The sequence below is a fragment of the Neophocaena asiaeorientalis genome, unplaced genomic scaffold (genome assembly GCF_003031525.2).
Source record: "Neophocaena asiaeorientalis asiaeorientalis breed wild unplaced genomic scaffold, Neophocaena_asiaeorientalis_V1.1 scaffold418, whole genome shotgun sequence".
NCBI classification, from domain to species: domain Eukaryota; kingdom Metazoa; phylum Chordata; class Mammalia; order Artiodactyla; family Phocoenidae; genus Neophocaena; species Neophocaena asiaeorientalis.
Window position 1 is genome coordinate 2,992,371 of NW_020175731.1, and position 27,693 is coordinate 3,020,063.

The window sequence follows — 27,693 nt, forward strand, 5'->3', positions numbered from 1 at the left end:
TGTGATTTTTTTCCTTCTTTCTGAATTTTTAAGAGTATTTTTAAAACACTTCAAATAACAATACTTTTGCAAACAGGGAGAAATAAACAGTATACTTCTAAAAATTGATTTTTTCCCCCCCATGTGCCAGTAATCTGGTTAAAGGTTAAGTTCTTTGCCAGGCCTTTATGTAACCAAAAGTCTTACACCTAAAGAATCTGAATTTACATATGATAATCTCTAATCATTTGACCACAGAATTTAAAAAGAAACCCGTCTCTATTACAAAAGATCTCTAATATTCACAAAGCTTACAGAATAGTGTAATGAACTCCTGTGTGCTCATCACCCAGCTTCAACTGTTATCACCATTCTACCATTCATGTTTTGTCTTTGAATAAGTTTCTTAATATTTCTGAGGCTCAGTTATATTTCCCATGCTAAGTAGTAATTTATGGTTGAAGAAACAGAGAGAGAAACTGATAGACAAACTAAATGCTCATATTCCCTTTATTTTTCTCTAGCTGTGCTATGAGCAACTTGAAGAAAGTTTCCCTTGAACTTGGTGGCAAATCCCCACTTATAATATTCAGTGACTGTGAACTTGACAAGGCCGTACGAATGGTAAGAGTAGGTCAGGTCCACCTAACTAGGTGCCCACTTCGGAAACACATTCTACCTCCTTCTCATCAGGAACCTTAGAATGACGCTTGGTTGGGGTTTTTTTTTTTTTACTTAATTAGTTAATTGATTTTATTTTTGGCTGCGATGAGTCTTCGTTGCTGCACACGGACTTTCTCTAGTTACGGTGAGCGCTACTTTCGTTGCGGTGCGTGGGCTTCTCATTGTGGTGGCTTCTCTTGTTGCGGAGCACAGGCTCTAGGTGTGTGGGCTTCAGTAGCTGTGGTGTGCGGGCTCAGTAGTTGTGGCTCACGGGCTCTATAGCACAGGCTCAGTAGTTGTGGTGCACAGGCCTAGTTGCTCCACGGCATGTGGGATCTTCCCGGACCAGGGCTCGAACCCATGTCCCCAGCATTGGCAGGCAGATTCTCAACCACTGCGCCACCAGGGAAGCCCAACGCTTGGTTCTATCTAATCATAAACAGAAACCATTCTCTTTATGTTTAGATTTGGGACTGCTCAGGGCACTTAATTTAAAAAAATAATGTCATAATTAAACGTGTTTTTGAAACTTGGAGGCCAGGTTTTTAAAACTGATGTAGAGATTTATAAACATTCATGATTTATTTAAACTGATGTAGAGATTTTTAAAAGCAAAATTTGGTATAGAAATATTACATTTAAATGTATAGAATAATCTAAATTTTCTTGTAACACAAAATCTGTTTTTATCACTATGTCCTTCATGTTATGTACATTTTTTTTAAGTACTCATGGACCAAAAGGGGGAAAGGAGAAGCAAAATTCCTAAAAATATCAAAACCAAGAACCTCCAAGCAACACTACGTTGGCCAAGGGCTTGTGTTTTTCTCTGTCTTCTCTGTGTTGTCTGCTGTCTTCCAATAACATCTAATTCTCAGTGTGTGCAATTTTATGACAATCTTGACTTCCCAAGCAACAACAGTATTTTCTCTTTTGCTGCCGAAGGGCATGGGAGCAGTATTTTTCAACAAAGGAGAGAACTGTATTGCAGCTGGTCGGTTGTTTGTGGAAGAATCCATCCATGATGAATTTGTGACAAGAGTGGTAAGCGTCTTCAAATTTGCTCTGTGATTTGTATAGAAATTGCCTTTACTTTAAAAGTACTTCTGGGATTTTTTTTTTTTTTTTTTTTTTAAGGAGCTTTTATTTTATTATTTTTTAATTAATTTATTTATTTTTGGCTGTGTTGGGTCTTCGTTTCTGTGCGAGGGCTTTCTCTAGTTGTGGCAAGCGGGGACCACTCTTCATCGCGGTGCGCGGGCCTCTCACTATCGCAGCCTCTCTTGTTGCGGAGCACAGGCTCCAGACGCACAGGCTCAGTAGTTGTGGCTCACAGGCTTAGTTGCTCCGCGGCATGTGGGATCTTCCCAGACCAGGGTTCGAACCTGTGTCCCCTGCATTGGCAGGCGGATTCTTAACCACAGCGCCACCAGGGAAGCCCCACTTCTGGGATTATTAATGACAGTTATGATAGTGATGATAGTGCTATGGTTATATTTTTTTAAAAGAACACAATCCTTATCTTTTAGAAGTAGTTTCTGACATATTTACAGATTAGATTATGATATCTGGACTTTGCTTCAAAATAATCCAAAAAGGAAGGAAGTAAGTGGGGGAATAAATTGGTCATGAGTTGGCAGTTGTGGAAGCTGACTGATGGGTACGTGGAGTTTCATTATATTATTTACCTACTTTTATATGTTTATAATTTTTCTTTTTAAAAAAATTTTATTTATTTATTTTTGGCTGCGTTGGGTCTTTGTTGCTGCTCGTGGGCTTTCTCTAGTTGTGGTGCGCGGGCTTCACACTGCGGTGGCTTCTCCTGTTGCGGAGCACAGGCTCTAGGTGCGCAGGCTTCAGTAGTTGTGGCACGCGGGCTCAGTAGTTGTGGCTCACAGGCTCTAGAGTGCAGGCTCAGCAGTTGTGGTGCATGGGCTCAGCTGCTCCGCAGCATGTGGGACCTTCCTGGACCAGGGCTCGGACCCGTGTCCCCTGCATTGGCAGGTGGATTCTTAACCACTGAGCCACCAGGGAAGTCCCTATAATTTTTCATAGTAAAAAGTTATAGGTCTATATTAGAAAACTTGATAAGGTATACTTAAGAGCTATTACTACCTATACCTTGCTCTGCATTTATAGTATATTAGATCCTTGATATTTGTAGAAGATATACTCCTAGATTATTATAAATCCCTAAATTGGCTATGAGAGATATACCACTAGATTCTTACAAATCCTGAATTTACAGTTAAATGATAGTATATAATTTCCTCCACTAAGATAGATAGATAGACAGATATATATACATACATATATACATACTCCCTGTAGTTGGGCATGATTCCATAAATATGAGACTAAACGTCATTCATAGAACTATTAAGATGAATTCTGTGGCTAAAATGAACACTAAACATACTACACAGGGACTTCCACAGTGGCTCAGTGGTTAAGAATCTGCCTACCAATGCAGGGGACACGGGTTTGAGCCCTTGTCCAGGAAGATCCCACATGCTGGGGAACAGCTAAACCCGTGCACCACAACTACTGAGCCTGCGCTCTAGAGCCTGTGAGCCACAACTACTGAGCCCGCGTGCCACAACTACTGAAGCCTGCGCACCTAGAGCCTGTGCTCCGCAACAGGAGAAGCCACCGCAATGAGAAGCCCGCGCACCGCAGCCGAGGGTAGCACCCGCTTGCCGCAACTAGAGAAAGCCCGTGCACAGCAACAAAGACCCAACGCAGCCAAAAATAAAATTAATTAATTAAAAAAAACATACTACACTCTATCATTATTATGGTAATAGTAATCACGAATTTGTTTCTATTTAAAAAACCAGCACCCAGCCTTTTTTCCTTCAGAGCCAATTCCCCCATCCCACCCCGCAAGAAGCAAAGGCATCTTTCCTCATGAGAGTGGAAAACAAGGAAGTCATATGGAGAGGCAGATGGAGGGCAGTGGCTGCCTCATGAACATCCCCATAATTCAGTTTTGTGCCTTAGTAAAATGCAAGGCACAGCACTACACGTCATGGGCTTTCACAACAACTTGTTGAAATTTAAAATGCTGAGACCAGAAATGTCAAGGATTTGCTGTATCAGTCCATCAACAAACATGTCTTGCACACATATGAACAGTACTCATTTGTTCATTCAGCAGGTATTTCTTGAGCACTTACTGAGGGATTATTGCCAGACCTAAATTCAAATTCATGGCCCTGTGGGGTCATGGTAACTCCCTTTCTCTCTCCTTAGTAGAATTGGACTTAACATCAGGAAACGGAGAAATCGATTAAGATAACCAAGGAGCACATATCAGTGATGAACGTTCTTCGATAAAGATGGTTTTTCATTGGAACATTCTAGTATATCCTCTGGTGTGGCTGTACCGTGAGAATTTCACAAGGGCAGTCTGCCGCATTTGGGGAAAGGAAAAAGACAGCAATGTGGCCATTTTAGAAATTAGTTTGCCATGAAGAGTGTAGGTATGCTGTATTAACAAAAATTCCAGAACATCAGGTTTGCTATTTTAATGAATTAACGTTCGGGATAATTTTAAAACTCAGTGGTTACAAGCTTGGACTTTCAAGGCAAGAAAACTCTACAGTATTTAGTGGCTGTGTGCCCTTGGGCGAGTCACTTAGCCTTTCTGATCCTCGGTTTCCTCATATAAGATGGAAATAATAAATATCTACCTCCAGTGCTACTAAAGACTAAATGAGGACACATCTTTGAACAGCTTAGTACAACACCTATCACACAGTAGAAACTCAGTCAAGGGTATCCATTCTTATTATTAACAGTCAATTGTGTTTTGTGAACTGGGTGACATACAGGTGGAAGAAATTAAAAAGATGAAAATTGGTGATCCACTTGACAGATCTACTGATCATGGACCCCAAAATCATAAGGCCCATCTGGAAAAGCTCCTGCAGTACTGTGAAGCCGGAGTGAAAGAGGGGGCCACCTTGGTGTACGGAGGAAGACAAGTCCAAAGGCCAGGTAAGACCGCCTCCATAGGAGGTGTGCTGGGGGCCTGGCTTCTTAAGTTGGAATAAATGGTAACAGTTTCCGTTGCAGCACCATCTTGCCTCAAAAGTAGTGTCATTTACGTTATGATAAGAAGAATTACTTTCTAGATCCTGCTTGGCCACTTATAAGCTGTGACACCTTCAACAACAGTTCTTCTGAGCCTCAGTTGTAAAATGTGATGAAATGTGCATATCCTGCTTTACGAGGCCGTTAAAATCAAATAAAATGGATGTGACAGGCCCTTAGCAGCGTAAGTAAACAAGTGTAATGGATACGGTGTTATTCAGGCACTGGTGATTTTCATTCCTGGCAATGTGAGATTTAATCTTAGCCAGCTTAGCCTGGGAAGGATTCATTCCTGTTGTCTAAGGTAGTACTTGTTACAGAAGTATGTGAATGGCTCAATGTCATGATACCCAAAAGGAGAGAAAAACAAACAAACAGCAACTGGAAAACCTCATGTTTTACTGTTGTAGGTAGATTGGGCACCAGCAGGACAGCTGGTTATGATGTGCCCCCTGTGGGATCCAGTGTGTAACACAGCATTGTCTATGAAGTATTCTTGCCAAAAATGTTTAACCATGAATCTAATCATGCCTTTAGGTCATATTTTCCATTTACAAGAAATACAGGGGATAGAGGAACAAATTAAATATCATCTCAAGGAAGCAATGACATATCTGAAATGCATAAAATATTCTGCAGGACAACTGAACCAGTCTGTTTAACAAGTCAATGGCATGAAAAATAAGGGGTAGGGTAAAGGGGAGAAATATTCTAGAGTTAATGGACCCTTAAGCTATCTAACAACTGAATGCAGTGTGGAACTTGTTTGAATTCCGAATCAAACAAGTCAACTATAAAAAGATATTTTCCAGAAATCAGAAATTGAATACAAGTATCGAATCATTATGGTGTACACCTGAAACTAATATGTTATATGTCATTGCATCTCAATTAAAAAATTGGAACTTAAAAAAAGGAATTGAAATATAAACTATGAATAAGGAATTGGCGTTAATTTTGTTAGGTGTGATAATGTATTGTGGTGTGTAATAAAATGTCCTTGTTTTTCACAGGTTTGTACCGAAATACTTGTGGAGTATAAATTGTAATCTCTGGAATTTGCTCTAAACTATTTCAGCAAGAAAAAAAAGAATCAAATATGGCAAAATATGCATAAAGATTTACTTTACTATTCATTATACTATTTTCTCTACTTTTACATATGTTTGAAAGTTTTATAATAAGGACATTAAAAATATAATAACCTAGGAACGCTAACACGAAATAGGAAAATGAAAGTCTTCTTGGTTTTACTGACCCATAACGGAAGAAAAAAATTTATAATGTAATTAAACGAGAGAACTACTAATTGAAAATTACCCTTTAATTGATGTTATTTTCTTCTGTTTTTCAAATAGGCTTTTTTATGGAACCTACTGTCTTCACAGATGTGGAAGACCACATGTATCTTGCCAAAGAGGAATCCTTCGGGCCTATTATGGTCATTTCTAAATTCCAAAATGGGTATGTTCCTCAGGCATGATTTGACCAGATTGCCTAGATACTTCTCTTTTTTCTGTCATTGTGCTATGTACAGAGCATAAAATCAATGAACATATAATTTTCTACCATAATTGTCTTAATAATTAGAAGAGAATGCTAACCAATGTAGATTGTAATACATTTTTGCTCCTTAGCTTAAATTAATGGCTGACATTATGGGATGTTCGCTAAGTTTTAGTTTTTGTACAGTCAGCATTTGAAATGTCTCTGGAATAAGGTCAGTAACTGAGAATAACAGAACTGGTTTTCGCATTTACATTTCTAGGGAAGGCAGCATCTATGAAATCTGATTTTCCCAAAGAAAGTTTTCTCCATAGGGGATCATGCCCCCAAAAGCCTAATACTCAACTCTTTGTAGAAATGTCCACAATCACCATATATAATCAACCGTGAATGACATACTGGTTTGTTATGGTGCCTGAAACTTTGGTATGCTCGGTGTTTAGCATATCAAAGAGGGCCGTATGGTAACTGAGCTCATATCAGAATATTTAACACAATAGACTCTCATGGTATACTGCACACAATTCTTCAGAATTCTGGCTTTAGTTTTCCTTTAACCAATGAGAAAACAGAATACAGAGTTCAGAAGGACTTCTTGGTCTTGAACAGACATACTGTGAGAGACCTTTGGGGACACTAAGCTGTAGTGAGTAACCTTTTGACATACTGATCCAAGGATGCCCTGTTACCCTCTTTTCCTTATTATAAGTTCCCCCATAGGATGGTCCTTGTGTTAAATATGCAGATATTAGAAGCCAGTTTTAGGGGATGTAAGCCTAGATAAGTCACAGTTCCTGTCCTCAAGGAGGTCACCATCTAATAGGGGAGACAGACAAGCAGATGGGCAATTAACCCCAGAGGGCCTAGGCGGGAAGTGTAGTAGGTAGAGTGTGTACTGACGACCTCTGTGGGCTTGGGCCACTTAATTCCTCTATTAAGTTTCTCTATTTGTGCAGTTTATCTATTTGTGAAGTTGGCTTATTAATAGTATCTACCTTTCTGGGTCATTCTAAGTGTTAAATAAGTCAAGTGTTTGCTGTTGGTGACATTGCAGTCATTACGCTCATTATTCTAAAAGTGGGCAAGGTGTGCTGTGAAGCTATGTCGTCTCAGTAGTCCTCAATGGGCAATGGCATACAGCCGTCTTTCGGCCTTAGTCCAGGCTATACGTATTCGCAGTGCAATCAGGTGCAGTGCATCAAGTGTGAGAGTTTTAGCAGAGCCTCAGTCCTTTCCAAGTTAGATTCCACATTTCTCATGCGAGTTGAAGATTGTGTATAGTCAAGATTACCTTTGAAAATCCCTTGGGAAGACACCACATTGAAGCCTATGCTATCTCTCAAAGAATTCAGCACAACTAATTTTTGCTCCAGTTTTGGAAAAGAAATCGTGTTTCTTTGCCGGAGACCCAGATAAAATCTTGGCTTACATTTGCTGGCCATGTTGTAGTTCGTGCATTTTTTTAACATTAGTAATGACACTCATAAAGATGAGATACTCACACTATGGCAGGCATGTTGGAACTGGACCCAACTGAGAGAATAGCAGGTTCACATCTACACTTACTTGGTGTGTACACATACTGAGTCAAAAGGCAGGGAAGTCACCAGACCCATTTAAGGGATGATTTTACTACCCTTTTATTGGATTGGCATATTAATTGCATTCACTCTCACTTGATGGTGCAACACCCTAGTATACAGAAAAGCAAGATGTTATCCCTGCCCTCGGGGAGGTTCCAGTCTAGTTGGAGGGTGAACACCAAATACACGAAAAGGTAAACCAAAATACTGAATTGGAGGAGTATGTGCTACCCTATTATAGCTAACTTTCATTGAGCATTTCCTGTGCTTCAGACACTATTAGCTCATTTAATCCTCATGACAAGAAGACAGGTGCTATTATTATTATTTCCATTTTTTCACAAGAATAAACAAAAGCAGGGGAGATGAAATGATTCACCCAAGGTCACCCAGGCAGTCTGGCTATGGAGCCTTCTCACCGGGCCACTACACTACCTGCCTAAACAGTGGCACTGGTGGGATCTGGGAAGGCTTCAGGGTGAGGCATCGAGTGAATGAGCCTTGAAATGTGCATGTAAAATCTGAATAGATGGAGGGACACTGCGGGTGTTCTGAGAATATGTCTGTAAATGGAGCTCAAGGGAGCGGAAAACAAATGGGGTAATCATGAAGGAGAAGCAATGAAGAAGGCTGAAAGGATGACTTCAGATTTTAAAAGGTGTTTCATGATATATGTGAAAAATATAATACTAGAGTTGTAATATTTCATTGGGAGTTTCTTTTGGTGTAAGCCTGGAATATTTCATTTATAAAAATGTAAGCGCATTGGCAGTAATGTTTTCCTGTTTCTAGCACGGAGGGGAAAAACATTAGAACAGAAAATGAAAGTGTTTTGCTTTTGCATTTAATGAGGTTTTATGTCTTCCTAAAAACATCTTGCAGGGACATCGATGGAGTATTGCAGCGAGCAAATAATACAGAGTACGGCTTGGCCTCAGGGGTTTTTACGAGAGACATAAATAAAGCTATGTATGTGAGTGAAAAGCTAGAGGCAGGAACTGTTTTTATTAACACCTACAACAAGACGGATGTGGCAGCCCCTTTTGGTGGAGTTAAGCAGTCTGGCTTTGGAAAAGACTTAGGTATGAATATGCCTTACCTTTCTACTGCACATCACAGAACAGTCCGCTTCATGCAACACTCTTGTATTGCTTTAAAGGGCATTTCCTACATGGCAGTTGGATCTGGGCTTTCAAGGGTACTCATTTTTTTCAAAGTTAAACATTTTATTGAACATAACGTAAATATAGAAAAGTACTCAAATTGTGTGGAAAAGTGTTTCCTTTTAAAAAAGAAGATTCGTGTTGAAAAGAAAACCCTGACAATATCTTTTAGCTAAAATATGTTAGGTTTGTTTTTTTTTTAACCTGACATTCAGCATGAACTTGGTTTAGACGTCATGGGACCAAGTGGAACCAAGAAAGGAAAATGGGTAGAAGGCAATAACCAGCTAGCCCCAAGAATAAATCCTGTCTCTGAGCCACCTGGCAGTCTTTCAGAGACAACATTGAAACTGGCAGAGTTTTCTGGGCATCTGGGAGCTCAGATTGAGAGTCTGCAGAGAGCCCAAAATGTAATTCACCGTGGGCAGTAACACTATCACATTTCCAGTTACAGCTTACTTTGAACACTAAATATGTACCAGGCCCTATTCTGATACTCTACCTGTAATAGCACGAGCAGTGCTCACAATAGCCATGGGAGTGTAGGTGCTATTATTATCTTTATTTTACAGACGGGAAAAATGGGGCTCAGAGATTTGGGGTAACTTGCCCAAAGTCAGCCAGACAGCCACTGGCAAAAAGAATGCAAAGCCAGACAGTTGGCTATGCAGCCCATGTTCTCACGCCCCATAGTCAGTCTGGCAGGTTGTTTCAAAAATTGAAATGCTTGTGATTTACTGCAATTACAGTCTGCTAACATAAATTGGGTTAATTTGGGGTATTTTTACATTTTCTCTTTCCTGAAGACTTTTGGCAGTGTATTTGCAACAATAAAAGTGGCTCTCGTTTTAAATTCCATTGAGTTGAAGGTAAAGTCTTTTTTTTTTTTTTTTCATATCTTCAACCTGGCTTTCATCCCTGGATCCAAAACACATGGGGAGATTTTCTTAGGGAAATTATTTTTATAAAGTGAGACAACAGTGTTCCACTTGTCTTTTGATAGAGAATGATCGACACACTTCATGTCTGCTTTATTATAAAACAGTAGACTTTGTCTAACAGTTTCTTCCTCTCCTAATTTGAAACTCCCTCAGCCCAATGGTTCCCAGGTGCACATTGGATTAGAATCACCTGGGAGCTTTAAAAAAAAAGGAAAGAGGCTGATCTAATTGGTCTGGGGTATGACCTGGGATCAGGAATTTTAAAAGCTCCCTAAGGTGATTCTAATTTAACATTAAGAAGCCTGGGTTTAGCTCAACTTCCAGAATCATATACTCACTAATTTCACCTGTGGTATTCATGCCCTTTAACTGTTGTAGAAATCAATGATTGTGGTAGCTCAAAATAGGAACAGAATAGAAGCAGAAAGGCAGACCTATTTATTTTTTCCTGGATATGCCCCTGTGTCTCTAACATACTATGTAAGTCAGGAAAACTGCCTTTCCCTTAACTTTAAAATAAGATGAGACCAAATGATCTCAAACTTTCTTTGCTCTATTCTGCTTCATTTAATGTAATCAGAAGCACAGTATCCTGATCACTTCTGTTCAGCCTGAACGGGCAAGGAATAGACATGGAGATTTGTCATCAAGCTGGGAAATAAAGGAAGGGTTTGGGGTAGAAAGTGATAAGCCAACACTCTCTAAACCCTCGCTCGTCAAACTGCACCACAAGCCTCAGCATCGTCGGGGAGTGGTTAGAAACATATAACCTTGGGGCCTCTGCCGGACTTAATCCAATCAGAATCTGCAGTGTCACAAGATCTGCAGGTGATTCACATGGAATTTAAAGTGTGAGAAGCACTGCCTCAGCCCCATTCTATTCGCTTAGTGACGGATATGCCTGCACCTGTGTCCAAGATCTGGCGACATCACATCCACCTGCGAACGTGGTCCATCAGCTGCTTTTCTCTTCCCTAGGTGAGGAAGCTCTAAACGAATACCTCAAAACCAAGACCGTGACGCTGGAATATTAGAGCAGTGCCATCATCAGGAACCCCTCTCAGACAGCACCGCTCCGCAGCTCTCCACACTGAAGAAGCCGGGCTGTGCTGAGGAAGGAGGTGTCAGCCACCAGCTGAAAAAAACCGCAAGGACCACAAAGAGGGTCGGGCCACGTGTCTAAGCATTTACACATGTTCCTGAGTATTTTCTAATACCCCTTTTATACCTTAAAATGATGTGTAGTTGTTGGGTTTTGACTATGTCATATACCACACATATTTCTAAAATATCAAGCTGCTTTTTTTGTTCCCCACCAAGACTAACCTAGTCATGGTTGTTCATCTTGCAGACATCAATATCATGCAGTTATAATACAGAAAGTGCATTGTTAGCAGCCCTTGTATAATATGTACAGGTTTTAACCTCTGAACCAGGCATATAGGGTTGTTGAAAAGATTTTATGTAATTTTGCTCTCAAGAAACAGTATATCCTCTAAGGAATGTGAAGGAAGTTCTTTTTTTTTTTTTTCCTTTTGGAAATAAGATACATCTTTGTGCCTTTGATGTTCTATTTTTCAACCCACTGTGATGAGTGACCAACCCAGAAACAGTTCTTGAGTACATACCAAGTACGAGGTACTATATTATGTCCTGAGGAGTATACAAAATTTAATGACATGATCTTTGGCCCCAAATAGTTTAAATTCTAGTCAATAGCTTTTAAAGTGGATTTTACAGTATGATGTATTATAAAGCAAATAGCTTTTGGAGGCTTATCTTGGTTCATATCTTACCATCTTACTATCTATGTGACTTTGGGAAACTTATGCAACTTCTCAGAGCCTCAGTCTCCTTATATGTAAAATGGGGACAGTAGTGCCTCCCTCGAAAGCCTTATTATGAGGATTCAATGCAATAATCTTAGTACAGCACCTTGCACTGGGCTTTGTTTGTGGTAAATCCTCAAATACTCAATAAAAGTTAAGTGCTTTCCCCATCACTATTTTAAAAATATAGTGAGATATATTAGTTCAATGAATTAATTTCCCTACAACCCTTTCCAGTAGTCATCAATTCCTATGCTGCTTTTCTCCTCCATTGTCTGACCCAGCATCTGATACAGCAGCACTGGAAAATACCATGTAGTGAAAAATGGTACAAGGAAAAGGGTGCTTTTCTTTCTACAGCTCATTCGTCCTTCTAGGACATTTGGTTTCCCATTCTCCTACCAATTGGTTCTGCCGCCCACTAGCTGGGTGATCTTGGGCAAATTAGTTACCTAATATCTCAAAGCCCAGATTTGGCATCTATAACACAGGGATAAAGTCCCTATCTCATTAGGTGTTGTAAGGATCCGGTGGGATAATATACATAACACACTCAACAAGGTGTCTGGACCATTCTCTGCGCTCAAGAAAGAGGAATTATTACAACCCATGTAGTACTCACGTAATTGCTCATTGTCAGACAAGAGTAGGTGGGTAGATTCTAACCATCCATGTATGACTAGAAGAAGGTGAGATCCTGAATTGAAGAGTCTTTGGCAGGTGGTCAGAGCAATTAATTTCCATGAATCCTCCTTTTAAAAATTTACAGTAAACATCTCTATCTCATTGGCTTTGAAGAAGCCCTTAGGGATTACTTGTTACTTCGGAAACTTGGCAGCTTAACGTCAGAAGAATGTAGGGAATCAGTAATCAATAAACAACAATAACAAAAATCAGGGGCAGAAAACATTCAATAGGAAGAATATCAGGGATGATCCTGGATGATCAACAGAGCAAATTTTGCCTGTAAGCGTTTTTTATTGTACCACAGCTCATTCAGAGCTCGGCACAGGTGAAATTCTAAATGTGGACCCAGCTGGGTTCAAACTGACAGTTCATATTTGAATAAAATGACAATGTTCTTACTAGAAAGGAACCACTTTTTAAATGCAGTGTTTTAACTGATTTCATGTGATTTAAAGTATCACTTTACCAGATATTTTAATGATAGATGAAATGGCAAACAAAAACCTGGCCATTTCTTCTAGAATGACTTTTACCCTCTAATATTACTCTCACTAGCAGTGCTTTTAATAGTTTTTGGGCCATAAACCTCTTTGAGAATCTGATAAAAGCTATAGATCTCCTCTGTCCCAAACTCACACGTACACACCTAGTTCTGCAAATAACTTCAAGAGATTCACAGACCTCCTAAAACCCATGCTTGACCTCCAGATTAAGAACTCCCTTTTCCCATAGCGAGTTCTAAAGTTCTCAGCGGCTTGAGTTTTTATATCCGACTGCTGACCAGAATCAAAGGCTCCATGGAATTTATAAAATTACCAGTGAATTTGAATTGGAACGTAACGATGCACAGCCTACTAGGTGATTTAATTAACACACTGAGTAATTAATTTATCACCATTTCTTCAGATCACTGATTATTTTGCTAATCTGAAGGAGAAAGCTGTGATCTGTCCCCCGAACCGGGGAGTTGGGGAGGTGTAGACACTTTTAAAAGTTCTGTTTTCCTTCCAAGTCCACTTCCTGATGCCTTTGCTAAAGCAGCCCCCAGCACCCACCCACCCCCACCCTAGCCTTTTACTGAAATACACCCTCCCTGGCCTCTCCTATCCTCCAACTTGCTTGTGTCTCTCTATCCTCTCACTTGTCTGGAACATAGTACTTACCACTTGGTGCTGGAATTACTGGTCTTCCTAATTAGATATGAGCACCCCTCCCCCACCCCCAGGATTGGCATGTCAATAACAACAGCTATCATTTATTGAGGGGCTGCTGTGTGCTAGTCACTATGCTAAGCCAACTTAATCTTCACAACATCTGAAAAGATGAATGAATCAAGGTGCTCTTTTTCCTGGCTCCACCACTACCAAGAGGTTATCGCCAGTCTCTTGACTGGCCTTCCCGATTCCTCCCTGTTTGACTCGCTTCAAAGCTTGAGTCAGATGGTGTCATTCCTCTGCTCAAAACCTTCTAATGGCCCCCATTTCACTTAGAATAAAGTCCAGTGTACTTACTGTGCAAAGTCCTATCAATTCTGTTCCCAGCTACCTCTAACTTCATCTCCTATCAACTACCCTCTCATTCTCTTTAGCCACCCTGGCTGCCTTGACGTTCCTCCAACTGATCAAGCACACTCCTACCTCAGGGCCTTTGCACTTACTGCTCTTTCTTCTTAGCGGTGTGCTGGTAGATATTTAACAAGTGGCCCTCTGAGAGGAAAAGAAAACTCTGATTTGTAGCATTTGCTGATTTCTGTGTACAGATGCTCTCACGAAGGCTGATTTCAAGCTACCAACTTGACTTCACTGAATGCAGAGTTGGGATGAGATGCAGGTAATTAGAACAAGTGTGGGCCAGCGCCAGCACACCACTGCCTCTTCCTGAAACTCTTTCCCCACACACCACCCCCAGCCGGTGGCTGCCTTACTTCCTCCAAGTCTCTGCTCAAACATCATCTTAGTAGAGATCCATTTGCTGACCACTCTTCCTAAAATAGCACATAGATCCCCACATTCACACCTCATCTGTCCTCATTCTTTAGTCTCCTTCTCCTGCATTATTGTTGTAGCACTGACCACCACCTTGGCATAGTTATTATCATCGATTTCTTCCCATTAGAATGTAAGCTTCGTGAACAGGTGCTTCCTCGTTCAAGGAGGTATCTCCAGTGTCTAACACGTAGGAGGAGCTCAATAAATATTTGCTTTCAAATGAAAGAGGTTAAGAAACCTGCCCAGATCACACAGCTATTCAGTGGCAGAACAGGCACTCAAGCAATGAAGCTGGTAGTCTTAACCAAGCTAAGATGCTGTTACTGCCGATGCCTGAATCAGGCCCTCAGTAATGAATAGTAGGCAAATGTTAAACATTTGTCAAAGTAAAAAGCTAAGCAGAGTGAACATTAACTGCAAGAGCTTTTGTGGAAATGACTAGAGACAGGGCAAGGAACTAAACTGGTTCCCCCATACCTCCCTTCTAAGACAATAGAAGCTATCAAGGGAAACCTGGGCTATAAGTAGATTATCAGACATGAGACATGATGGATAGGGTGGATTACTATTATTATACCTATTATACAAATAACACCCAAGCTGATTTTTAAAATGATTAATACCTAATTTTGTAAAAATAATAAAATGGGAAGGTAAGATTCAGCCATAAACTCTCCACAAATAACCACAGATATTTGAGATGTTCCAGATTTTTTCTATGAATACACTTTTTTTAGAACTAGTATAATACTGTACATAACTTTACCTGCTTTTTTCAATTAACAATATGTAAGCATCTTTCTATGTCAATAAACATACCTCTGCATATGTTCAGTGGCTTTAATTCAACTTGTTCTCTACTGTTGGACATTTGCATTTGCTTTCTGTTATTTTAAATGTCACAGTCAATCTTAAGATAGAAATTTGTGAACTGTTATTTGCTTAATTAGAATAAATTCCTAGAGGTGGAATCTGATTAAAAGGATATAGCAATCTGTAATCTTACCAACAGTTTCTCCAAATTTTTGCCACCACTGTGCATTATTCTTTTTTTTAAAAAAATTAATTATTTTTGGCTGCATTGGGTCTTCGTTGCTGCACGCGGGCTTTCTCTAGTTGCGGTGAGCTGGGGTTACTCTTTGTTGCGGTGCGCGCGGGCTTCTCGTTGCAGTGGCTTCTCTTGTTGCGGAGCACCGGCTCTACGCACACGGTCTTCAGTAGTTGTGGCACGCAGGCTTCAGTAGTTGTGACTCGCGGGCTCTAGAGCGCAGGCTCAGTATTTTGGCGCACGGGCTTCGTTGCTCTGCGGCATCTTCCCGGACCAGGGCTCAAACCCGTGTCCCCTGCACTGGCAGGCAGATTGTTAACCACTGCGCCACCAGGGAAGCCCTGTGCATTATTCTTACAGCATCATAATACCTCACACTTACCAAGCACTGTTCTAAGAACATGATGAGTATTAACTCATTAATTTCTTACTGAAACCTCATAAGGGAGATACTCTTATCCCCATTTTACAAACGGAAAGTGGCTGTGCTGGGATCGATCCAGCTTCACAGCCCATGCTTGTGGCATAGTGACTGCTAGGCCCACAATGGCAGGATGTGGCTGACTGAACTTAAAAGTTGGCTCCACCAGTTACCTATTGTAAGGCTTTAAAAAAATTTGCTTAGTGTCTCCCTTCCACTTTTTTTTTTTCTTAAATCTGTGAAGTAGGTACAAGAGAATATCTCATAAGATGGTGGTCTTTCTTTTTTTAAACAAAAAGGAAATTTATTGTGTCACAAAACAAGAAATCCAGTGATAGTTTGGTCTACAGTTATTTGATGCAGTAATTCAGTGATGTTCCTTGCTTCTCTTTGCTATCCTTGACGTGCTGACTGTACCCTCAAGAGCTGGCTCCATTTATGGCCACTAGGCCAGAGTTCCAGGAATCATATCCAGTCACAAGATATCCATGTTTCAAAAGAAAGCAGCCATCTTTTCATGTACCTCTTTTTTAGGAATGAGAAATCTTCTTTCCAAAAGCCTACTAACAAGACTTGGCTTGTGCCTCTTTGGGAAGGTTGTTACATGCCCATCCCCAAGCCAATCACTGGCAAGGATCTTCCATGAACATATGGTGAGGAATCAACCACAAAGATTCCACCATTAAACTTCTGGGAAAAGTCTACCAATCAAAAGATAGTAAACCTGTCTTTCTTTCCTCAGGATTGTGAACCACTGATGTTTAACATGTATTACTTTATTGGCATCAAGAGGAAAAAAAAGTTTCACGAACATTTATCGTACATTCTGAGTGAAAGGCACCATGCCAGGCACTGAGGAAATACAAATGAAAGACTCAACCTCTTTACTTGTCTTTCCTACCGTAGTAGTGGACTCAGGCACAGGAATACGAGCTACTTTGCAAGGCAGTTTTTTTTATAAGTACCATATTTGATGCACAGTTAAAGTATTAGGAGGATAGAGGAGACTCATTAAGAATATTTTTGCTTCAAAGACCATTACACCTAATTTTCTGATTTATGACTGTCAAAGAGCCATAGAAAGATAATACACAAGGTTGAAGAGAACATCTCATCAGCCTTAGCAGGAACAGAACTGTTCTCCAAATGGCGGCCATCACCTCACACCAAAGCATCAGGCAGAGAACCCACAGGGTCAGACCAACCAAAGCATGATGGTGATTTAATTTCCAAGAGACTGTAGAGCACACTGCTTACAAACAAAACAGCTTTTTAATTAAGGTATAACATACATAAAGTGCACCGATGTTAAATGTATAACTCGAGAAATTTTTGTGTGTGAGTGGCAGTAACTCTTAAACATAAAACACTCAGAATAGTGGCTGACACATAAAAAGGGCTCAGTTAAGTACTAGCTGTTGTTTGATCTGCCACTTTGAGAGGTAAAAAATACAACATTGGTTTCATTTGCATTTCTTTGAGAAATGGGACCGAACATTTTTTTCCTGTGTGTTACCTGTTCAAGTCCTAAGGCCTTTTCACTATTGAGATACTAGTCTTTTTTTTTTTTTACTAATTTGAAAGAGCCCATTATATAACACTCACTCTTGCCTTACAATGAAATTATTTTTCCCAATTTGTCCCTTGACTTTTAAACTTCTTTGCCACCCACTAGTTTTAAATATTTATGAATTTTATGCTTTCTTTTTTTTTTTTGTAATTCTACATTTTTTTTTTTCAATTTTATTTTTTTTGGCTGCATTGGGTCTTCATTGCTGTGCACGGGCCTTCTCTAGTTAAGCTGAGTGGAGGGCTACTCTTCATCGCAGTGCGCAGGCTTCTCATTGCAGTGGCTTCTCTTGTGGAGCACGGACTCCAGGCATGCAGGTTTTAGTAGCTGCAGCACGTGGGCTCAGTAGTTGTGGCTCGTGGGCTTAGCTGCTCTGCAACATGTGGTAACTTCCTGGACCAGGGATTGAACCTGTGTCCCCTGCATTGGCAGACGGATTCTTAACCACTGTGCCACCAGGGAAGTCCCTACATTTTTTGGTTTGAGGGCCTGCACCATTTTATATTCCCACCAGCAATTCACAAGGATTCCGATTTCTCCACATCCTAGTCAACAGCTGCTATTTTCTGTTTTGTTTATTTTTATAATAGCCATCCCAATGGATGTGGTAGTATCTCATTGTGGTTTTTATTTGCATTTCTCTGATGTTAATGATATAAAAGCACATCTTTTCATGTGCTTATTGGACATTTGTATTTCTTCTCTGGAGAAATGTCTATTCAAGTCCTTTGCCCATTTTTAAACTGGGTTTTTTGATGAGTTGTGGGAGTTCTTTATATATTCTGGATGTTAACCCCTTATCAGAGATATGATTTACATGATATAAACATTCTTAAATGATACACTAATTTTAAAAGGGCTATGGGGGTGGCGGGGTGGGATGAACTGGGAGATTGGGATTGACATATATACACTAATATGTATAAAATGGATAACTAATAAGAACCTGCCGTACAAAAAACAAATAAAATAAAATAAAATTCAACAACAACCAAAAAAGGGCTATAGGAGACTTACTTCCCTGGTGCTCCAGTGGTTAAGACTCTGCGCTCCCAATGCAGGGGGCCTGGGTTCGATCCCTGGTTGGGGAACTAAGATCCCACATGCCACACAGTATAGCCATGTTCCAGACAAAGTCACCAGCCTTGTGGAAATTCCATTCTAGTTCATATTTCAGAGCCCCCAAAACTCCAGGCTTTAGTTTAGTGGTATCATTCACTGGGAGGATGAAAACAGGGGATGATCCTTTTTTTTTTTTTTTTTTTTTTTTAGGGGATGATCTGAAGAGGAAGAAATTGAGTTCCATTCACACAGTCTAGTTCAGATGGCAGCCGAATGAATACTCAGTAATGGAAGACTTTAGGGAAACAGTTTCAAAAGCCAAATTGCAGAGGGCTGAAAAGTTAGGAGTTTAAGCAGATGGTATAGACTACTCTAAAGCAGCTTTGGGACAAATGACAGAAACAGATGGGATGGCTGGGGTGTGACAGAATGAGAGATCTTGGTAGGTTAAGGGAAGTAATATGTTGCCGTGAGAGTGTGGTGGAAGTATTCCTGGGATCCGGTGGGTAAAGTGAAGTCAAGAGGACCTAAGACGTAGACCAGTGATTCTCAAACTTGACTCTATGCTCTTTTCCTTTGTAATTTCAAGCTCTGATGTTCTGCTTTAAAAAAAAAAAAAAAAAACTTTTGCCCAACTATGTTATTAAATATTCATCTATATTTTAGTATGAAACTTGTAATTTTATTTCTTTATATTTAAACCTTTAAGACATACATAATTTATATTAGTATCCAACTTTGTTTAAAAACAGCCATCCCTGACTCTGTATATTAAATAATTCAACCATTTTACACTTACTTAAAATGACATCCCTATCACATATTAAATTTTTATTTTTCCTTTTCCTCCTATGTCATAAGAACGTCCAGAGGAACTGAATTTAGTTGACTTCTTTAACTGTATAGAATACCTAGTTGTATTATATGAGAAGGCCATGGCAGGAGAGAAATATAATTCTACACACTAGTATATATTTCTAGACTGACTAGTCTCTTTCACTGACCATCAGACTATTTCTACTAGGCTTTGTATTTCCGGTGAAGTTACACTTTCATATCCGCATGGATACCATGGCTTAAAATGCCCTGTACATCCTCAATACACCTGTAAACTCATTTATCTACATCATTCGGTGCCTACTGTGTACCATGCACCAAGCTAAGGAGTGAACCAGACAAATGCAACTCTTCCCACAATGTGGCATAAATATTATCTAGTAGAAGACAATCCTTAAATAGTCACACCAATAATTCATCACACCTGTGTTTGGTGCTACAAAGTACAGCATAATACCCTTTGCAGCTGAGAAGTCTCCTTTCCAGATCTGTTCACTTCTGCACACTTTGAGTGCACAGCCAATTTCCAATTCCCAATGAAAAATACCAGAAGGAACTTGGAGAATTATCTTCAGAGTATTTACAAGATGTCATAGGCTAATGAGAGGAGTAGGAAATAACAGTTAAAACAAACCCCTAAGATATTAGGCAACAAAGTCCCATCAGCTCAATGCACTTGGAGACAGTCCTTTAAATTCTCAGGTCTATATCCTGAGCAAAGCCAGTCCCATGGCAGATGAGATCCCAAACAAGTTAAATAAGATCAAGAATGTGGCCGAAAGGCAACTCCAATGCAGGATCATTTTGCCTTTTGAAAGGGAAAACCTGTTACTACCTTTTTATGTACTGTGCTCTATTTTCCTGGGGTGTCCCTATTCTCTACAATTAATAGGTTTCAAAACTGTGGGCAACTGGAAGGAATAATTTTAATAGCTGAAACAAACAAAAAAATTCCTTTATGAGAAAAAAAACAAAACCAAAAAAACCACAAATTTTTCCAACCAGCAAATTCTACATGCATTGAGAGGCTACAGAGTCACTGACAGTGATTAAACCACAGAGCACCAGTTTTCCAGCACAAACTGGAAAGGATTTTTTTTTTAATTAAAGTAGATATGTCTGAGGGCATCTAAATATAAGTAATTCTTTTCTTTGTAAAAAATTTCTCCCTCGGGTGGGATAGGGAGCGTGGAAGGGAGACGCAAGAGGGAGGGGATATGGGTATATATGTATACATATAGCTGATTCACTTTGTTATAGAGCAGAAACTAATACAACATTGTGAAGAAACTATACTCCGGACTCTCAACCACTGCGCCACCAGGGAAGCCCCAAGAGGCCAATTTAAAACAAAAACAAATGGGTAACTTGTATTTTTACTTTAAAATAAGTTTGAGATTTCTGAAGTCTATGCTGATGAAAGAGGATGCCAACAAATTCACTCATCACCATACATAAAGTTAAGCTTTCTAAACTAAATCTCTTTAGCATGAGATCAAAAACAGTCTGCTCTTAGAAGATGCCCAAATGCTATCTCTTCCAACTCTTTAAAAGCCAGCTTCTGTTTCTCCAAGAAGCAAAATACATTCAATATTGCAAAAAAGCACCATAGGTATCTGAAATGCAAAATAACCGGCAAGCCACATTCTTTTTCACAGAATTAGCAGGCATCTATCACCTGTTTCTCAGATTATTTCCCTGTTTCTTTTTTTTCACTGGTAGGATGGTCCAGAACCTCTATTTTGCCTTTTCCATCTTCTGAATGAGGAAGCTTTATGGTATCGATGGTAACTTCACCTTCAGAAGAGGTGCTATCATCTTCATCCTCAAATTCTGAACTGTCCTCTGAACAGTCTTGTGAATTCTCTTCTGAACTGTCCTCTTCTTTTGAATCAGACTGATTCATCTCAAACAAGGCCACATCCTGCAAAACACCACCATGTGGGAAATTTATTTCAGGGCAGTTCCCTAAAAAGTTACAGTAACAACTTTGGGAAGGGACCAACCTTTAGCCCAAGAAGCACGCAGGACAGAAAACATTCTTTTTTTTGGCTGTGCCACGTGGCTAGCAAGATCTTAGTTCCCTGACCAGGGCTCAAACCCAGGCCCTCAGCATTGAAAGCATGGAGCCCCAACCCCTGGACCGCCAGGGAATTCCCCAGGACAAGAAAAGTTCTTAATACAATATGGCACTATTATTCTTTCAGTTGCCAGAGTCCACCATAATGATTTTTTTTTTTTTCACCATAATGATTTATATTTACTGCAAGTCTAAAAAGTCCCCCACAACCGAATTCTATATATCCTGATTATATTCAACACAATTCACTCAACAAATATTAACAAGTATCAACATGAACCAGGTACCACACTAGTGGCTCAACAACAATAAAATCCTGGCCTTTGTGGAACTTATGTTTTTGAGGAGTTGGCAAATCACGGCCTGCAGGGCAGACCCAGCCCACTGCCTGTTTTCGTGCAGCTCTGAGCTAAGAATGGTTTTTACACTTTTCAGTGGTAGAAAAAGCTAATCAAAAGAGTAATATTTCATGAAACATGAAAATTATAAGAAATTCAAATTTCGGTGTCCATAAATAAAGCTTATAAAACTTGCCTATTCATTACATATCACCTGCAGCTGCTCAGACACCGAAATGGCAGAAATGAGTAGTCACAACGGACACAGTAGGGCCCACAAAGCCTAATGTATTCACTATCTGGCCCCCAACAGAAAATGTTTGCTGAATTCTGTTCTAGTTGGGAAAGAAAGACAATAAACAATTACACAGAAAGCATAGTGTAGGGCAGTGAAAATTTTAAAAAATAAAAGCTAATAAGAGAGCCACCGAGAAGGCCTCTCAAGGTGACAAGTGATGAGAGATGGAAGGAGTCAAGACGCAGGAATCTGGGGAGGGGCATTCTGCAAGGAGGGAAAAGGCCCGGAGCAAGGAGATGGAGACTGCAGTGCAGTCATTGAGGGTCCTTGGTGGGAGACAAGGTCAACATAGAGCTGGAGGCAGGATCACACAGGCCCCCGAAGGACTCTGAATTAATTAGAAATGTGATGGCAAGCACCCTGGTTCCCAAACTGCAGGCCACACACACTGGGTGAAGAACAGACTCTGGGAAGAAAGGGTGGAAGCAGGAAGACTGGTTGGGAAATGACCGGGATAATCCAGAGGGGAGACCGTAATCACCTAGAGAAAGGGTGGTGGATGCCGTGTGGAAATGGCTGGATTTGGGATGTGTTCTGGAGGTAGAGCTGCCAGATCTGCTGATGAATCAGATATGATTCTTAACAATGGTGTCAGCGCTGTCCAGACACGAGTGTTATACAGGGAATTCCAGTGTAGAAATAAGGTATGAGCCTAAATTGAGAGACAGTTTTCACGTGTGGCTTACGTGATCAGTTATTCTGTTATACACATCATTTACTTTTGCATTCTCAATGAATCAGACTATGATTACCTCTTTTGGGCCTCAGATGGGAAAGTAAGAAAAAAATCCAGTTAGAACACTTAGTAAATAAATGCTTCAAGATAACAAATGTACTATTTGACTTGAAAAAGGCCTTCCTATGATGTTGAATTACTAAATTCCTAAACTTCACCCAGGGAAGCTTACTGACCTATGAGATCCTTAATCACATGACCGAGTATCTATGCAGTACTGGAAACATGAGCTGACTTTGAAAGAAGGAAAAAAACACGCAGAATTAAAATTTTAAGGTTCTCTTTTTCAGGTGACGAGGCATACTGGTAATTTTACATTATGAAATGAAAAAAAGCATAGTTACCATTTGTATAACTTTTCCGAGAGTCTCGTCAATATTTTCAATATTGAAATGACCAGGTGGTGCAGCTGTCATTTCTTTCCTTAGCTTTTCGTTTGCCTGAGCCATCTGTGGGAGAAAGCTCTGTACTTGGTCCAATACTAAGGAGAGAAAATATAGTTTATCAATATTTATGTTAGTATTTGGCCAAACTTCAAATTTTTAAATCCAGAATTTCCTGTAAAAACACTTCTAAATTTGACAGGAATAACAATAATTATAATAAAATCTTTCAAATTCCTTCCATTTTACAAACTCCCATCCTCTCCTGAATTCTTAAAACGGTAGGACTACACAATTCTGCAATTATTTCTCAATGTTTTGTGTTTCTCATATATGCCCAGGACTGGAAATTCCTAGAAGGCTGGCATTCAACAAACAGTAACTCAATAAGTAGGCAGTAGGACTTAATAATTAAATGCACGAGGCTCCGAGGCTTTGGGGTCACACCGACGATGATAATAGAACCCCAGTACCACCTCTTACTATCTGAGTTATCTTGGGCATGTTAATGAAGCAATGGCTGTTTTTACCTGCCCAACATCTGTTCCCCTTTCTTCTGATAATGTAACAATGACTTTCCTTTTAAGCTCTGTCACTCTTAGTCACTCTTGTCCCTACCCCATTCATGCCGACGTGTTCCACAACCTTGGCCACTATGATTTGGTTTAACGACACTGTGATCTGTCAGGCCAATCAGAGATCACCCTGGGACTCTGGTTGGAACTGATGAGAGAAATATCCCTTCTTTCCGAGTAAATGACTAAGTGAGCTGCTGAATGTAAGCCTGGAGCTGCTGATAAACTGGCCCACCTGCCACCGGTCGTGGAAGAGCTTGTTCTAGATGAAGTCAACACCTAGGAAAGCAGAACTAAGAGACACAGAGCAGAAGATCCCGGATGATGCCAAGCACCTGGATGCAGATGTACCTGAAATCACTGGGGTATTTTTCCCCAACAAAATGAGCCAACATCGTTTGGCTGAAGGCAATGTGAACGGGGTTTCAGTCATTTACAACCACAGAGGTCTAACTAATACGTTTAATTTAACCAATCAAAACCTGTTTACTCACCTGTAAAACAGGGATGATAACTGAAAGGCACTATGGTAAGCACAGGGGAGTCAATAAACAAGGGATTTCTAATTTCTTTAGCTCTAAAAAGAGGCCCGGCACGTAACTATGCACATCATAGGCTCTCAGAACTCCTTAAGTCACTGATACAACCACAGAACAGCTGACTGAAATGTCCAGAGTACGGAAGAAGAGAAGAAAGTCGAGGTGAAGGTCAAGAAATGGCCTTTAATTGTGATACAGGATGGCTGGAAGGATTCCAGATGGCATACCCAACTTGGAAAAGAGTTTGGCAATTTTTTCTTCATTAAAGAATACTTTTCATATGATCCAGAAATTCCACTCAGAGATATGTACCCCCCCCAAAATTAAAACCTATGTCCACACAAAAGCTTGGATTTGAACGGGGAGCCACCATGCAGTCATTTTAGCTGTTGTAGATTTAGTGCATACTATAGTTAAGTTCCCCTCTCGGAATACTCATCATTTCTTAGTTTATAGACATGACAACTTCATGCATCACTTACATTGTTTTTACTACTTCTTGTCTTTCTTCTTTTTTTTTTTAAACATTCAGAGTGATTTACACAGAACCTGAGTATTACATGAATGCTACCTGAACAAAGTATGAGTGGTCTATGAGCATGCAGTACAGCAATATGACAGAGTAATCAATGAAGAGAACTGGCCCTGTTATGAGTAACATTTACTATTTAAGTAATTATGTCCAATTTAATGGGATCTGGTAGTGTTTTCCCACACATGAATATTGAATTCAGGACTCAGTAACCTCTAGAAAAATTTCCCATGGAGATTAACAATAATTGGTTTTGCTTTCTAAAAATCCATCCCACAAGGATTTTTTCTGGGCAAGGTTACCCTCTTAATTCAGGTGAATACTGTATTATCCCTGTGCACTGAATTCACAACGTAATTCCCACGTAAGACTTGCTCGGCTTCACTCTCTGTGGTTTGATATCTGACAACAAAGGCAGATACTGTCCCATCAAATAAGAACTTAATTAGGCAGAATTTCACATCAGAGGGTTCTTGAGAGAGAGAGAAAGGAAGAGAGAGAGAGGGAAGAGTACTTACGGGGACTCCTCTCTATCCGAACTGTTTGAAGAGTGGAATTCTTTCTGGAATTAGGCTTGGAGTTGATGAGCAACCTGTCCCATATACCTGCAAACACACACACTTCATTTACTATAGCATAAAGAAACAGGAGCCCATCAGCAAACTTTCCAAGACCACCCTCAAGCCCTCAGGTTTTGACCATTTGTTCCTCACTTCCCAACACATTTCTTAAAAAAAGAAGCACTCCAAGTTCCATTACAACATTTTAGCTCTGCACACAGATCTCCCCTTTCTTAAATCTGTCTCCTACATCTCTGCGTCACCAATGCCAGGTAATAAATGAACACTGAACTGCACCTTTCTGGGTCAGAAACCCATCAATGACAAATATGGGTCGGCAATGACAGAACACAAGAAGCAATACAAAGTACCATAAGGGTTAAGTGAAGCCAGAAATTGTTTACCAGCTGCATTATATTGGACAAATTACCTAAGCTTTCTGAGCATTAATTTCTTCATTTATAAAACATGCCTGCCAGATTAGTTCCCCCTCAGTAAAGATGTCCAACCTAGACAAAACAGCTCTTTAAACCTCCCCACTCCCAACTCCATCTATTCAGCCTTACATTCACAACTCCTCAAATCAACCCAACTCTCCAGCTCATCAGAGCTCTGAGAACAGGACTTGTCTTTCAAAACCCAAGGCTTTGCGCACCGTGTTTCCAACACCTCGAAAATCTCTTCACTCTGGTGTAAAAATCCCGTTCACCCTCAGAGCAGCAGCTCAACATTCCTTGCTTACTACCTTAGACCTAGCAATTGGATTAGTGCAAAGAGCATGGGCATTGGAGCCACGCTGATTGGATTCAAATCTCAGTTTTGCCACTTCCCAGCCACACGATCTCCAGCAAGTCACTCATTTGTATGATACACCAGGTCTCAGTTTCCTCATCTATAAATGGGGATAACAGAGCCTTCTACACAGGGTGGTTGTGAGGATTAAATTAGTGAATTAATTCCTGGGGCAAAGCAGGCATTAAGAAAGCTTCGGCTATTATTATTATAACTTCTTTGGATGTTCTGGATTCTCACAGAATCTTTTCTTCAAAATAGTATTTAAGAAGGGCTTCCCTGGTGGCACAGTGGTTGAGAGTCCGCCTGCCGATGCAGGGGACGTGGGTTCGTGCCCCAGAACGGGAAGATCCCACATGCCGCGGAGCGGCTAGGCCCGTGAGCCATGGCCGCTGAGCCTGCGCGTCCGGAGCCTGTGCTCCGCAATGCGAGAGGCCACAATAGTGAGAGAATACTACTACTTCCATCTCCCCAATGTAAAAACTGAGCTGTTGGGAATGTAAACAACTCTCCTAAAGTTCCATAGTGAATAACTCGTGGGGCTGGGATTCGAATCCTTGCTTTTTAATTCTCTATTATGGTGTCTGAAATCCTGTGCGGATTTCCTGCACCCGTCTTCCTCTAGAGAGAGGCACTAAGGGTGGCTCTGTGGGCATCTGCCGAGGAAGGGTGGTTAATACTCATCCGCTCCCCTTACCAGTCAACTGCTGGGACCCAGAGCCGACCATAAGGCCGTCCCCTTAGGGGAGGTGTCTTGCTGTGGCGCACATCAGTGGGCGCTCACCGCGGTGCAGGATACAGGAACCACGCCCAGGCCCGAGGCCGGGTGCGCGCCCCCAGCCGCCCGGTCCCACACCGAGTCCTGCGGCCACCCCGGGGGTCCCTCGGTGGGGCCAGGCCTGGGCAGGGAGCCGCCGACCGGTCCCCGGCTGCTCCGGCAGCGCGACCCCTGCCGCACGTGCGCGCCCCACGCCGCCGCCACCCGCCCGTCACCTCCGCGGCCGCCGCTGCCCGCCGTCAGCAGCTCCCTGGACACCGAGACCCCGGAGCCGTCCTGGGAAAACGAGGAACAGCTCGCGTCGGGCTGGGATTCGCCGTGGGCCTCCATGCTGCTCGTCCGTCTTCAGAGCAGCCCCCCTCCCCACGTCCGGATGCCGGAAAAAGGCTGGGGAAGAGGGCGGGGCCAGGACTACACTTAGAGGAAAGTCGGAGGGGCGGGGCGAGGGCGGAGCGAGGGTGGCCTGCGGCGAGGGCGGCCCCTAGCGGAGTGAGTAGGCCATTCCTATCATGGGAAAAGGAAGGAGGAGGGTCTGGGGACCCTGTGATTGGATGAAAGAGCTGGCAAGGCTGGCTTTTTAGCTAAACCTGAAGAGCGCACGGTAGGGCTGCCCTCCTTTCCTTTTTTTTTTGTTTTTAATTGTGGTTAAAAAAAACACATAACACAGAATGTACCATCTTAACTGTTTTTACGGGTACAGTTCAGAA

At 41.0% G+C, this 27,693-nt stretch overlaps 2 protein-coding genes across 8 annotated transcripts in view; one reads left to right on the top strand and one right to left on the bottom strand.

The window, feature by feature from the left end:
* ALDH1L2 (aldehyde dehydrogenase 1 family member L2) overlaps positions 1–15,286 on the top strand; it is a 55,917-nt gene extending 40,631 nt beyond the window's left edge. For 6 of the 7 annotated variants that reach the window (XM_024732095.1, XM_024732097.1, XM_024732098.1 and 3 more), the window contains 6 exons: positions 504–603; positions 1,588–1,686; positions 4,479–4,644; positions 6,099–6,204; positions 8,712–8,911; positions 10,912–15,286. In XM_024732095.1, coding sequence (XP_024587863.1) covers positions 504–603; positions 1,588–1,686; positions 4,479–4,644; positions 6,099–6,204; positions 8,712–8,911; positions 10,912–10,967 — 727 coding nt within the window. In that variant the 3' untranslated portion in view covers positions 10,968–15,286. The other variant, XM_024732096.1, reaches the window with a different exon arrangement.
* Positions 15,287–20,735: 5,449 nt separating this feature from the next.
* Positions 20,736–27,380, bottom strand: NOPCHAP1 (NOP protein chaperone 1). Its single transcript, XM_024732180.1, has 4 exons — positions 27,202–27,380; positions 25,375–25,461; positions 23,172–23,308; positions 20,736–21,299 (listed from the first exon to the last, which is right to left on the bottom strand). The coding sequence occupies exons 1-4, from the start codon at positions 27,314–27,316 to the stop codon at positions 21,066–21,068; spliced, it is 573 nt and encodes a 190-aa protein (XP_024587948.1). The 5' UTR covers positions 27,317–27,380; the 3' UTR covers positions 20,736–21,065.
* Positions 27,381–27,693: the final 313 nt, after the last annotated feature.